This window comes from Morone saxatilis, unplaced genomic scaffold (genome assembly GCF_004916995.1).
Source record: "Morone saxatilis isolate NCDOM2014 unplaced genomic scaffold, NCSU_SB_2.0 Contig14, whole genome shotgun sequence".
Classification (NCBI taxonomy): Eukaryota; Metazoa; Chordata; class Actinopteri; family Moronidae; genus Morone; species Morone saxatilis.
The window spans coordinates 8,098,968-8,114,008 of NW_023339696.1; the positions used below are offsets into that span (position 1 = coordinate 8,098,968).

Here is a 15,041-nt window from a genome sequence, read left to right on the forward strand (position 1 = left end):
GGTGGGTGTGTGAGCAGGAGCGAAGGTAGATGAGAAGAGAGAGTGAAGAGAGCATCTCTCTGGCTTAAGTAGCCTTGATGACAGGTCTGGTGTGGAAACTGACCAATGACTGGTCCGGTGTTTGGGCGTTTATGGCCTTTGAAACCCCCACACGAGGGGTCCGCTATCTGGCGGGTGTTCTTTATGACTCTTCAGTCACCACAGAACAGGACTTTTAGACTTAAACACGCCTCAAGGAGAGTTTTTGTTTGGTGAGCACATGGACAGATTTCCAACCATGTTCCTTGTGTGTTTCAGTTAATGAACAAGTTCATATTTAAAGGTATCCTTGGATCCCAACAGATGTAATGTATTAACTGTATATGTATGTATGTGTTTGAATAATGATAGGCAGAACCGGAAAGAGCGTCTTATGCAGAAGAAGTGGTCTCATATTGACCCACATCTGATTGATCCACTGGATGAGAAGGAGGTCTCTCTGAAGGTAAATGGCCACATCAATAACCTGTTTCCTACATGTTACAGTGACAGTCAGGCTAAACTTTTCACTGACTGCATTGAGATGAGGTAAAAAAAACGTTTTAAATGTTTACCTCAAAGACAAGAAAATTATTGAACTCCACGTCATATATTTATATGATTCATGTAAGTGTATGTGTGTGTGCGTATATGTAACAGATTGATGAAGATAAGAGGAAGGACAGCACGTATTTCAATCACAGATGCCGCTATGACAAAAAGGTAACAACATTTCAACCTCTCAAAATAAATATAGAGTCACAGAGAGATGATCATGTCTGTCTGAGTGTGTCTTATTCCTCTGTATTCTTCAGCCTGTGATCTTGAAAGAGTTGAAGCAAACTGACGGAAACTTCACAGAAGACCAGAAGATTGAGCTTAACACTGTAAGCTTATTCCTTGTATATCAAACCTCTGAGTTTTTAAAGCATTGGAGTAAGTGGACACTGTCCGCTGTACTGCAATCCAACTGTTTAATTTACTGTAGGTACATTTAAATCATCCTTTCTGTCCCTCGTTTGAGGTGCTTTCCTGTTTATTGCCAGAGGAAGCAGAAATGTGGGGCCTTCCTTTTCTCTTTTAAATGTTCCCTTCATGTTACATTTACACACACCTTTTCCCCACATAACATAACATTTTTAATAGAGGTAGAGGATGCTAATGCTAAACTTGATGATAATTGATTATTCTAGCTTTCTGCTATTTCCAGTTGCATGCATCTTTCTGACAATACATCAGATTTTCCTCTCTAACATTATATAAAAGATAATCACGTCTGCTTTATATGATCTATTTAAACCCCCTTTACCCAACCTCCCTGTCCCTCTCAACCCTTCCTTTCACTTCTCCCTCACCTCCATATCTTCATGTTTCAGCTGCGGTGTATCGATTACTACAACCTGACCAAGTTCTACGGCACGGTGAAGTTTGAGTACAGTGTGTACGGGGTGTTTGAGCTCTGTCAGCGCGGCTCCCTCAGGGTAAGAGAAGACCGCCATTCACACAGTCCTTCTGTCTTGCTCTTTCAGATGCTGCTGCCAGCTTTTTAAAAAAATCTATTAGTATATTTTTATATTCAGGTTGTAGGCAGGCATTGGAAGATGTCTCTAACTATGTCAGGGAGGTAATGTTTTGTTTGTTAGCGCAGTAGATCTAATACCTGTTTACAGATGCCAGTTAAATGTTAGACAATGGGGTATGGAATACGTGTTTCAATGTTTGTGTAGATCCACACATTTCATTGTGAGAAAGGACCTTATTTAACTTCATTGCTATTTTTAAAAATGTATTTATGCATTTTTTTTACTTTCTTACTTTTTTCTTTTTGCATCTCTCCATGCACATACAAAAATAGTGATATCTAGTTTTTTTTTTTATTGTAACATTTTACAATCCAACGCACTGGACCTCCTAAATGTATTTGAATTGTATTTTTTAACCTACATTGGAAATTAATTAAAAGTCACGTTAAAAGTCATTTATTATTTGAAACAAAATACCAAGTTAAATGTTTTGTGTACTCTGCATGAAATGATGACTTTCTGTTACAGTACACAAACACACTGTTATTTATTACAGAGCTCAGTGACTCCCCTTTCTCCACTGCTCATAATTACTTTACTGTTCATATAATAAGTCGCAGGCACACAGTTTTAAAAGCACTAGTAGTCTGTGCGTTAATGCACGTAATCACACACACACACACAGACAACTGAGTGAGGCATGTAAGCAGAGTGGTAAAAGTGATAAAGTATGAACTTCTTTATCTGTTTTTTTCTAGTATATTCTGAATGACAGGATCTCCTACCCTGATGAAACCTTCATGGACATGGAGTTTAAGATCTCAGTCATGTATGACATAGCAAAGGTATTGTTTTCTTTTGATTTGGTTATGTTGGTGTGCCACATATTCTTAGACTTATCTAGCTCATTTAGCTGTTTTTTACTAAAAAGTAAATTCATTCCACATCATTCCAGGATTTATTTTCATCAGCAATATTTACTAAAATTCAGCAGTATTTTTCCCATCAACATAGCCTGATTTATGGTATTTGTTATCAGTTTTCTCAGTGTATTTTACTCACAATATATTTTAAAGGAGAGTAAGATGATAATACAAATATCAACTCTGTACAATCCTCCTGGGTTAACCATACTGCTCACTACTGTCCCCTTGCTTAACATATTCTACAGGGTATGTCATATCTCCACTCCAGTAACATTCAGGTCCATGGTCGCCTTAAGTCCACCAACTGTGTAGTTGACAACCGCATGGTGGTCAAGATCACAGACTTTGGTTGTCACACCATCTTAAATCCTGGCAGAGGTAAGACTGGATTTTTCATCATCATTGCGGTCAGTTATTGATCCAAACACTGAGAATACCACAAACTCAACGTCTCTCACCTCCTCTACTCTCAGATTTGTGGACGGCCCCGGAGCATCTTCGTAAAGATGGTGTGTCTCAGAAAGGTGATGTCTACAGCTATGCCATCATTGCGGATGAGATCGTTAGGAGACGGGCCCCGTTCTATACACAGTGCTGCTCTGATCCTACAGGTAGGCTGGGATAATTTGGCACACCATTAAACTGTGATAAATAATAATAATAATGATCTTTACAAAACAAAACTGAGAGAAAATTAACATATGACAATCAGTTATTTTATTTAAAGAGGAGCTTTCTGTTCCTTCCTATAAAACCGGATTGGTTGTGTGATAATATCTGTGGACTGATTACAAAAAAATCATTCAGTGTAAACATTTGAGGCATTATGTTGGCTGTCTCAGCCCAAAATTTAGTTTCTGATACTGATCTAAGATTGGTTGTTGATGCAGAACACCTTTTAGGTGCTAGTCTTTATTGAACAATGGCCATACACAAAAACATGACATGGAAGATTTATGCCAGATTTAGACATTAACTATTTCCACTTGCAGTTCCTGGGCAGGTACAAACCCTCACAGACCACACACTGCTCACCTTGATTAACTAAATGTCATCCAATCCCTCAGAGAAGATATATAGAGTGCAGTTTCCCAGTGGGACGAGCGTCTTCAGGCCTGACCTTAACTTTGAGGGTGCATCAGAGAGGGAGATCGAGGTAAGAGAGCCACCAAATGAAGATATTTGTTGTTAGAGTGCACAGTGTAAGCATGATGGTTGATAGAATAAAGCTGCTTGGGCTCATCAGAGTTAAATAAAGAAAGCCATCCTCTACCTCCCTCCCTCTCTCTGTCCGTGTGTGTTGTTTTGTGTGTATACAGCTATACACGTTGATAAAAAATTGCTGGGATGAAGAACCAGAACGGAGGCCAGATTTTAAGAGAATAGAGTTATCTCTGGGTAAGATTTTCAGGTACGTCAACACCACACGTTTATTAAGGCTGACTTTTAATCATTTCACTTATACACTACATGGCCAAATGTAGGTCACCTGAACAAAGCATGTGGACAATACACCCATAAAATGGGAAAAAGCCTTCTCCTTACTGAAGCACACTATTGTCTAAACTGTGTGATTTAAATAAATGTGGCATTAAAGTTTCCATTAATTAAAAAACTATGAAAAACAGGGATGTCCACATACTTTTGGCCATAGAGTGTATGTAGTTCTGTTTATTTCTATAAGATAAATTCTTGCTGCACAATTATGTTGCATGATGATTAATTCATTAAATTATATAAATAGTAACATAATATATTTTTCCTTTGACACAGTAATCTGCACAACCAGGCCACTGAGACATACATGGACAACCTGATCCGTCGCCTGCAGATGTACTCCAGGACTCTAGAGCGTCTGGTGGAGGAGAGAACCTCCTTGTACAAAGCTGAGAGGGACAGAGCGGATCGCCTCAACTTTATGCTACTTCCTGGGTAGGTTATATTTTATTTGTTGATATATAAAAGAGGGCGGTTAAAAACAAGGACGTATTTTAAAGCGATACTAATTATTAAATTTAAGTTTACAAAGAATCACATTTTTTTAGGGACCCAGAGGGAAAGTTAGGGATCCGGGGGCTTATAAACGACACATACAAAGAACAGAACAGAATAAAAACATGAGAATAAAGACACTGCAGTGAATGGAGAGTCTAACCACCCGAACTGCAACAAGGAGTTGTCACTGTAATAGAGTGTGTGCTAAAGGAAGTAGTTTAAATGTAAGTCATTAAAAAGTAACTGAAAAGTTAAAAACAGTGCCAGAATAATATAAAATAAAATACAGATTGAAGATAAACATATGAACAAATGCAAGTGCAGATTGTGCATAGCCAGTAACCTACACTCCAGCTAGTGTACACAGACTAAAAATATTAAATGAGATACAAATAGAAGATAAATATATAAACAAATACAGATGCAAATTGTGCATATTTAGATTTGCATGATGTGAAAAGGGTTGCTCGTACTCACAAACCCACAGAGAATTATTACACAACTCTGCAGTGCCCATCAATCCTACAGCATCTGTATTTGTGTATTGTTTTGGTTTTATGACCTACCAACCCTGCTTTCATCAGCATAATTTACCAGTTAACATAGTGGAGCATTATGCTGCTAAAGAGCCAGATAAGGAGACTAAATCTTGGACTTAAATTCAGGTTATTTGAAACACAAATCCAAATGACTCTGATGTTGCTTCATATCTGCTGGATGTGTAAATGTTTGTCATTAAGACTTTAAGAGGTGAAAATATCCTTGTACAATCTATAATAGCCTTGTATCTATGTACAGGTTTAGTGTGTTTTTATTTGCCTTATTGTCTTTCTGTTATATTTTCTCTATTGTTTCTTGTGTATGTATGTCATAAATCCTGGAAGCAGGAGGATTTTGAAAAGGAATGTCTAGAATTTTTTTTCCAGATTTTAAGCAATAAGAATATTTATGTATATTATGATTTGAAGAGACTGACTGTCATTGATTTACTTCCTCCCTTGTCTTTGTATTTCACACAATGTAAAAGGCACTGAGTGTCTGACCTACAGCTCAAGACAAAGCTGTACACATACATGCTATATTACCTTTGCATAAATGTAACTGATTTTAATCGTATTAAAAGCCAATCAATTAACATCAATATTTTCCACTCTTCCTGTGTCTCCTCAGCCCAGTGGTGCGTTCGTTGAAGGAGACGGGCAAGGTGAAACCAGAGCTGTTTGAGGAGGTGACCATCTATTTTAGTGACATTGTGGGATTCACCACCCTCTGCCACTACAGCACCCCCATGGAGGTGGTCGACATGCTTAACGACATCTACAAGAACTTTGACAGCATCCTTGACCACCATGACGTCTACAAGGTATGAAAATTTGAATTCAGGCTTGGGTCCTTTATAATGTCCTGTTTAACCAGTCAGCCAAAGTGGTTAAACAGACCTATCTTGTATAGAACTTAGATTTGAATGTTAAAACTCAAAAGCTAGCAAAAGTTAGAGTTTGATTGGTATTTATAGCTGATTATTTCATTACTTTGTTCATGTTTACTGAATACAGATAATGTTTTTATTAATAAAAAGATCCATCCATTGTATCTCAGGTTGAGACCATAGGAGATGCATACATGGTTGCATCAGGTTTGCCAAAACGCAATGGCGACAGGCATGCAGTGGACATCGCCCTCATGGCCCTGGACATGTTGGCTTTTGTAGGGACTTTTGAGTTGCTGCACCTGCCTGGCATCCCTTTGTGGATCCGTATTGGTGTGCATTCAGGTAGATTGACCATTTCTGAAATGAGGTATATTTTATGGTAATAGAAGTGCATTATTTTTTTGTCACATGAAAGCGCAGCACATATTTTAAAAGAGGTCGTCAAGGCAACATAATATGAATCCATAGAAGGGGCAAACTTGCAAATGTGAGTCAAAATATATAAATGCCTAAATTACATAAATAAACCTAAATAGAGTAGATTAATTAAACAGCTTGCAGAACTATTAACAAAATTCATTTTGTCTCCATTTTATTTATATTCCTTTCTTCTTAAATATAACTGAGAACAGCGTGACTTCACATGTCTGTGGGAAAGACTCACATACATTTAATAATTGAAGGAAGGGTTCCAATAGTAAGCAAACAGTAGGCGGCAATAACACACTGTTACAATGCCAACCATTTAATTACAAGAAAAAAGAGAAAGTCCAAGCAATTTTTCTTCTTGACTGTAATAATGTAAGGGAATAGGTGGCTCAATAATATAAAGGATGAGTCAGGATAAATCAGACACACATTTCTCTATATTGTAGGTGTTATAAATTATCCCAAATGTTTTGTGCAGAACATGAGAAAATGTGTGAGAACTTGTAAAATAAGAAAAGTGACTTTAATCAATTAACTGCATTTAAATTATAAATCACATATGAATTCTTGTTAATTTGTGTGTAGGGCCGTGTGCAGCAGGAGTAGTGGGGAACAAAATGCCTCGCTATTGTCTTTTTGGAGATACAGTCAACACTGCTTCACGCATGGAGTCCACAGGCCTGCGTAAGAGACAACACACACTCATACACAAATTTTATGAGAGAGAGTTTAAGAGAGCTGAGGGTTTGACTCTTATTTTTTCTCATGTCGTCTTTCCAGCTCTGAGGATTCATGTCAGTCAGTCCACCATCAGCATCCTGCAGAGGACAGACTGCAAGTTTGAGTATGAAAAAAGAGGAGAGACGTACCTGAAGGTGAGCTGGGTTTGCTTTGGCTTTTTATGTACTTAATTATTCAGGTATTTACATCAAATTTAAACCTTACAGATAGTGACTACTACTTTCATGTGCTGTGTGTGTGTGTCTGTGTCCATGTGTTCCTGACCTACAGGGTAAAGGCAAAGAAATGACATACTGGTTAACAGGCGCGACTGGGGGGAAATACAACCTCCCGACACCACCAACAGCGTGAGTAAAAAACACAGTCTCATCTAGATTTACTCCAAACACTTCTCTTAGACAAACTCTGACAACATACGGTATCTACGACTACTGAAAGATGCACTCTCTGGCCCCCAAATCCCAACTTTTGCTTCCAGCTCACTATTGATGTGTTCAGATACAAAACAGTGAGCCTGGTAGAAATTTTGGGATATAATGGGACCTTAACAAAATCAGGGAGTATGTCAGATCAATTCAATTTTATTTTAACACCTATAGAGCAGGTCTAGACCGTACTCCTTATAAATTATTTACAAAGACCCACGAGGATCAAGATGAGGAGGATAATGATAACAGCAATAATAATGATGATGATAATGTAGAACTTCAGTTTAGTCTGAGTTTAACATTAGAAAATTCAGAGCAGGTCATCCAAATTTGTATGTCCTTAAGGCATGCTTGTCATTTAGTTAATTGATTAGTTTTATCTGCCTTGATCAATAGATTAATTAATAATAATTAGGCATCTTCTGGTTAATAATGAAGGTTAATGGAGTGATTCCTAATAATGTCCCCTAAAGAAAGCATAGCATATATAAGGTTAATAGAATTGGTCCCAGCACAGAACCTTGAGGAACTCCTGGACTAATTTTGGCATTCATGGAGGATTAATAGTTAATATGTACAAACTGAGATTGATTTGATAAATTATTATTATTGTTTGAATAAATATATGTAAAACAGTTCACATAGTATATAGTGAGTCTAACTCTTCATTATGTTGCTTAATGAATTGTATTGTGTCTATCAATTTACTTGCCATTTAGCACTAACAGCATCATCTTCTGTTATTGTGGAGAGACATCATTCACAGGTTTGGTTTCTCTAATATACATATAATCTTCATGTTTCTGTCTCAGGGAGAACTTCCAGCGACTCCAGCAGGACCTGGCGGAGATGATTGTGTCTAGTCTGGAGAAGCGTGGAGACGGGAGCGAGCGCTTCAAAAAGACCCTGTCTACCAAAGTCCGCCGGAGGGAGACCAACAGCAGCATGCAGGGGGACAGCCCACCAGAGTACTTCCACCTGGCTGTCACTGACAACCCCAGTACCTATCTGTGATTACAGTAGAGCTCTCCATACAATATCCAAGGAGTAGCCAACGTAGAGGTGCGTCCTAGCCTGTGAGCTGTCTGAATCAGCACTGCTGTGGACAGCTCTGTTCACTCAGGGGGTGTAGTGACAGTCGAGCAACAGTTGAACAAGCAAGCATGACACTAGATGTAATGATCAACGTGAATGCCACAGGGTCTCAGTTCTCTTGTTCACCGTTGATGTTTCTCCCCCTCAACACCCACCCCTCTGTCACATTAAATGTTGTTGTACTCACTAAAAGGAACAATCCACCCACAGATACCGTTATATGTCAGTCAAGACGTTTGTTGTGGTGAAGGAAGTGCTATAACTAAGCTCCCTCCTCTTTTATTGTGTGGGACTAACACATTTTCCCACATTTTTTTCATCAACATCACTTAGCTGTGTACTGATTTGACCCGTTATTCATGGGAATAAGAAAGGAACCAAACATTGAAACTAGCCTAAAGAGTAGCAAACACATAGGCAACATTTTAACAATATGAAATGAGACATCATTTTCTTATGAGGCTCACTTTATGAGATTATTAGCTGCTGTCTGCCACCGTGTTTATTTTAATACTACTACTTGGAGGACAAAGTCAGGCATTTTCAAATTCTCGAATAATGACTAGAAATTGTACCTGGAAATGTTTTGGGTGGATCTTTCTTTTAAAATGTTTAAAATAAAAATGGCATTGGTTTAAATGACACATGCCTTTTTGTAATTTGTAACATACTCTGTGACCTTTGCCTACTCCTGGGCTGTGGACAATGATGTCTCACACATCACAACCACATGAGTCCTCCTTTGAGATCTATTAGGAAAACCACATGGTCGGGCTTCTCCAATAGGCTTCCAAATAATGCAAGATCTTATTAAATGTACTCTTCTTACCTTTACTTTGAACAGTTTTCCGTTTATGTTTAGATGTTTCCTGCAGAATTTGTATTGATTAAAAAAGTTTGACAAAATTATTTACCATGTAAATAGCCTTTTCAGCTGCAAAGACAGTGAAACTATATCTAAATACTACTTGTCATACTATGGCGGAGAGCTGAGAATATTTCTCTTTCACAGCACAACAATGCTACCTTGTTTTCAGAACATCAGAAGTATTTTTGTGATGATTTTGGTTTTGTGTTTTATTAAATGATATTTGAAATATGGCACAAGATTCATAGTAGTTCTTTGTTTTGTCTTTTAACAACACTTTGCAGTAAAGTACTACACACAGTCAAGCAGTGCAGAGAAATAAAACAACAGCTGTAGAAAATTCAGTAAAAAACATAGAAAATGGTAGAAAAAGATATCCAAAATTCGGATTAAAAACTTGGGAAAAGTCATCACACTAAGCACAACGTGCAGAGTAGTAGTACGAAAAAATTTTAAGAGCACACACACTGATCTACATAGTTTTAGTTGTAACTAATGCAGTGCCACCCAGCTCTGTGGCAGGAAGTGGGATCCTGTGTTCGCTGATTGCGCTGCATGTAGATGTAGGCAGCTCCCCCCACCTCTCTGTCCCAGCATGCTTTGCGGGGTCCCTGTAAGCGATCAAGCCCTCCTCCCTCTGTAAGCCGGTTTTGGCCCGAGAACAGGGTGAAGGGGCCCCTGCTGCTCTCTGCATCATCTCTGTATGACTGTTTCTTTGTGAAGGCAGTGAGTGGATTATGGCAGGTGTTTTCTGAAGAGGATCCCGTTGCAGCTCTGCATCCTCTGCAACACAAATAACTGAGACATGAGTGCGTCACTGAATATTAAAATTAAATTTTTTATATTTAACATATACTGTATATATAGTGCCTAAAAGGATCTTCTTGAACACACATGCAGATCTTAAGATTGAAGTTAAGCACTGATCATTTAACACTCTGGTATGAACTATAGAGAACATTTGGAAGCATTATGGTCCCATAATACAGAATACACTATAGAACATGATAAGCAAATGTCACACAACCACACACATCCAGTATATCAACATATTAACCCTCTACTGAAAGATTGGGGTCTATGAATCAAAGAATTGTCCTCTTCAAGAAACAAGACCCCCCAAAATAAAAACATTTAAAGAAAATCCAGCAACAAGGTTCATATTACATCATAATACATCACTGTCAATAGTATGCGCCTCCCTGCACAATGTTGCATTGTGTTTAGGAATATATAGACAAAATACAATTGCCTTTAAACCAGCAATTATGCTTCTTAAGAGATTAAGGCACATGCTTGTATTAATTTCCAACAAGTTATCATAATTTTAAGGCGTCTATAAAGGATATAAGGGTCAAAAAGACCTCAGGCCTTAGGGCAGCAATATGCAGCAGAGGTTTTTATTTTATTCATATATATATAAAATACTGTATTCCTTGAATATAGGCTGATGAATGTGCATTATAACATTTGAGAAATGTGATTTTTTTTAAATACAAATGTGCATCTGTTATATGTTGCCTATACATCAGTGTATATTGTTTTTTAGTATAACTCAGCAGCTACATTATACTGGGATAAAAAATATTTAAGATACTTATATCAGAGGATTTCCTTGAAATGCCATATTTCTATATTGTCATTATTTAGTCAAGTAGTGTAACAAATCTTTTAAATATTCCCAGACAAGCATTAGAGAACAATAATGATTTATTTTACAACAGCTAAGTGGGTAAAGCTGAATACCTCCAACTCTGCTAATCAAGTTTTTTGCATTCCTGGTTGTCCTGAGGATTAATGTCTATTGACAGACAATTGACTCAATGAGGACAAAAGCATGTTACTGATAATATGAATTTAGTTTCTCCTCAGTCCTGAGAGTTTTTATTTAACTCGGTTAAGACAGCGAAGGAGCTGCATTCCAGAGGAATAAAATTATAGTCATGATCATGCACAAAGGCTCAAGCTTTTCAGTCTGACTTTCATCGACACAAATGCCTTTGGCAGGCTCGTTCACTGACTGTGAGAGTTGTTTTAAATTCAAGAGTTTGAATAAGTATGTTTCACACACACAGACAACAGCACAGAGTCGTAGCCAGGATTAGGATAGAAATACTCACTTAATGAATGCTAGTACTGCTATGTAAGGATTGGGGTAGAACATTTTGAAGAATATAGTTAAACATTGCATTTTAATGTATTTTGAGAGTAACAGTAATCGCTTAGGAAATCATATCAGAGTGCAACATGAAAATTTTACTGTAGCCTACTGCCCAGCTTGTTTTTTTTTTTTTCATTTTCGGGTGTGGGGTACTCACCCGAACTAGGCAGGGTTGCTACAACCACTAGAAATGGTGTGTTCAATACAAGGGAAGGAACAGGTGCTGGAAATTATGACTTATATTAAATTATAATTTGATTCAACCTCATTTCTTATTTATCTGACCTTTAAAATAAGAAATAAAATAATGTAAATGTGATTCTTGTTTGCAATAAAACTAAAAGAAGAGGTATTTCTCATTATTGATCAATAAATTATATTGATTAATGAGTGAGATCCCTTAAACATTTTGGTAATAATCACTGGACACACAACTATCTGTTGTTCCTGTACATTCACACGAACCTCTTCCAAGGTAAGGACCATTTCTGGAGTAAGCCAATAAACAGACAGCGTGACTGCAGCAAAGTAGGCTAATTGTTTATTTGAAGCTGAAGCTGTGCTGTGTAACTTTATTATAATGTATTAGCCTATTTAACATTGTGAATATTTTTGCCACTGAAAATGTCAAAGCCAGAACTCCTAATTGATTCTGTTGGCAAAAGTTTGGATATGTCACGTTTGAATGCATAGAAATGGTTAATTGTTTGTTTGCTCAGATCTTAAATAAACTTGCTGCTTCTGTTCCTGTAGTGTAACTCTGGGTTTACTTGTAGGAGTGTGTAGTGACTGAGTACTATTATCCAGGCCTAACATTCATGGCATTGACCAATCTTGCTCTGAGAGGTAGGCTATGTAACTGGAGCGCTCTTCCTTATTATTGCCATTCTATACCAATTGGCTATAACACTATGACCACCTGGGCACCCATCAACCTCGAGGGCAAAATGTTCACTTGCTGCCTAATATATCCCAACCACTGACATGTGCCTTGATAACCAGATAATCAGTGTTAATCACTTCACCTGTCAGTGGTCATAATGTTATGGCTGATTGGTGTATTATTCCGATAATGTTCCTATTATCTTTTTGTATCATCCATATTGCCAATACCATATTGATAAAGCAACCTAAGGTAACCTGTATTCAAACACAGTTTTGACTGTTGGGGAGTGTTGCGTGTATGTAGGTTACAACTGTAAACGTGCCTTCGTTAACAACACACATTACAACTAAGTTGTTTTAGCAATTCGTGAGAGACATGACCTCAGTGTCTTTAATGGTAGCTACGGGGCTGCACCAGCAGCTTTCAAGTATCTGGCTTTATTGATATAAGATGATGTCTCTCTGTCCACCAGGCCACACTTCTTACATAAAGCTGTTATACGACTGAGTGCAAGCTTTTCTGCTTTTAGTAGCTCTCTGTCAGTTTATGTGTTTTCAAGATCATGAGGCCTAACCAACGGATGCATGTTGAAGCAAGAATAGCTGGTAAGAGAGAGGGGCTGACCCATGGGACGCCTGAGAAAAAAGAGAACAGAAACTGTGGAGTTTCTACTGTGTCACACTTCATCACCTGCCTGCCTGCAACCCCACTTCCTCCACACTACTCTCAGATGCCTGCTCTGCATATCAGGCCCCCTGCTAACCAAAAGAGATATGGCCCCCACTGGATGAACACATAAAAACTACATGTTGTGTCCTAACATACAATACATCACCGTACGCGAATTAATCCAAGACATGGAAGATCAATAACTATATCTGAAATTATTTTCTTCATTTACCTGGCACATTATTGTGTCGGATTTGACTATCTATATATGACTATGACTATATTCTATTCCAGCAGCTGCTTCTATAACGCTTTAGGCATTTAAATGTTAACACTGACAGAATAACGTGTTTTTAAATCCTGTTTAATGCAAGGCATTGTCTACTGTCTTTTCCCAAAAATTACACTCTTGTGAAAGCAGAGAAACTTCAGAAACAGCTTTCAAACCATTATGTTGCACTCAAACTCTAAAACTGGGAAAAGAATGCAAAAAGAAACCCTCCTATCAGCTGCTGGGATATGTTGGCCTTTATTTGAAGAATCCATTCATAAAGAATAAAACTGAACATGAATAATCCAGTTAATAGTGTTAGTTGTCGTTACCTGAGGTCCTGCTGAGGCCGGTCTGTCGTCTGTATATGATAAACCAGAGAGTCAGAGCCAAGATGGACCCCAGTGTTGCCAGCACCACAAAGATCCACAGCGCTGGACTAAACACCATCACTGGGTTGACCTGGAAAGTTTTGGAAATGTGGGCCGTGGGTTCTGAGAAAAACAGACAGATTAACTACCTCAACAGCTGTAAACATCCACTATACCATACTATAAAGGAGCATAGCTACAGTAAGGACCAAAACTTTCAAATCTGAGTCAGTAAACAATTTTAAAAATAATAAAGTGTTTAAGATCAAAAGATGTATTTATCATACAGACAACTTAATGATGTCAGTTTTTGACTAATCAGTTTATAGATTTTAAAGTCCTTTAGCAGCTGTACACAGGTATAATCATCATACTGCTTTGCATTACAGAGTAGAAAATGAATACAGGTCAGGTGTGGGTTTTAGATAGCCAGGAAGAATTTGAGTCAACATCAAGTGGCCAAGAAATGTCAAGTCAAAATAGGTTCAAAGAAGATTTAGGACTAAAACTTTCAGGAGGCAGATTGAAAAACAGAAAAAATAAACTCACCTGTTGGTGGTTGAGGTTTAGCTTTGGTTTGTGTCTTGCTGGGGATACAAGTGTTGAGGAGGGTGTCCCAACGGCTGCCAAAGGGACACTTTGGTTTGGTTTGTGTCTTGCTGGGGATACAGGTGTAAAGGAGGCTGTCCCAACGGCTGCCAGCAGGACAGTCTCTCTTTGCCATGGCTGAAGGTAGGATGAGCAAGGTGGAGACCTGCTGCACTGTTTGCCTGCCCTACACTTGTGTTTGTGACACAAACAGAGAACTGTGAGACACAGAGGAGAGATATGATAGGAGGATTTATGAAACAAATGCAGAGTGCCTAACAGACGTTTCAGTTCCTCCATGTCATAGGAAAGGGTGAATCACTACATGGGTCCCTGGTGGCAAAGAGAGAGAGAGAGAAAGAAAGAGAGAGAGAAATATGTAATATATGTATATTATATACATTGTATTTACATATAATATATAATGTGCATTATATATTTTAAATATGCAATATGGAAATATGTACTTTTGTTAATTGCTTTGGTAACATGTTTCTGTTGATAAACGTGATAAATAACGCTCTTTGAATTGAAACTTAAATTTTGAGAGAGAGAGACGGAGAGACACAGACAGAAACAGAGAGACAGAGACAGCAGAGAGAGACAGAGCAAGAGAGAATGACAGAGAGAGAAAGAGAGA

The 15,041-nt window shown here is 37.9% G+C and overlaps 2 protein-coding genes across 2 annotated transcripts in view; one reads left to right on the top strand and one right to left on the bottom strand.

Moving 5' to 3' along the window:
• The window catches only part of gucy2c (guanylate cyclase 2C), a 16,949-nt gene extending 7,260 nt beyond the window's left edge, over positions 1–9,689 (top strand). The window contains exons 12-27 of the mRNA XM_035654243.1: positions 391–484; positions 679–741; positions 834–905; positions 1,395–1,499; positions 2,300–2,386; positions 2,713–2,845; positions 2,941–3,078; positions 3,535–3,623; positions 3,787–3,878; positions 4,241–4,399; positions 5,633–5,825; positions 6,062–6,236; positions 6,909–7,007; positions 7,104–7,198; positions 7,335–7,411; positions 8,305–9,689. Of these exons, the coding sequence (XP_035510136.1) occupies positions 391–484; positions 679–741; positions 834–905; positions 1,395–1,499; positions 2,300–2,386; positions 2,713–2,845; positions 2,941–3,078; positions 3,535–3,623; positions 3,787–3,878; positions 4,241–4,399; positions 5,633–5,825; positions 6,062–6,236; positions 6,909–7,007; positions 7,104–7,198; positions 7,335–7,411; positions 8,305–8,506 (1,873 nt within the window). The 3' untranslated portion in view covers positions 8,507–9,689. The remainder of the gene's footprint in view (positions 1–390; positions 485–678; positions 742–833; positions 906–1,394; positions 1,500–2,299; positions 2,387–2,712; positions 2,846–2,940; positions 3,079–3,534; positions 3,624–3,786; positions 3,879–4,240; positions 4,400–5,632; positions 5,826–6,061; positions 6,237–6,908; positions 7,008–7,103; positions 7,199–7,334; positions 7,412–8,304) is intronic.
• LOC118322537 lies at positions 9,667–14,702 on the bottom strand. Its single transcript, XM_035654244.1, has 3 exons — positions 14,363–14,702; positions 13,775–13,936; positions 9,667–10,238 (listed from the first exon to the last, which is right to left on the bottom strand). Exons 1-3 carry the CDS (start codon positions 14,535–14,537, stop codon positions 9,928–9,930), a joined length of 648 nt encoding a protein of 215 aa, XP_035510137.1. The 5' UTR covers positions 14,538–14,702; the 3' UTR covers positions 9,667–9,927.
• Between the last annotated feature and the right edge of the window lie 339 nt (positions 14,703–15,041).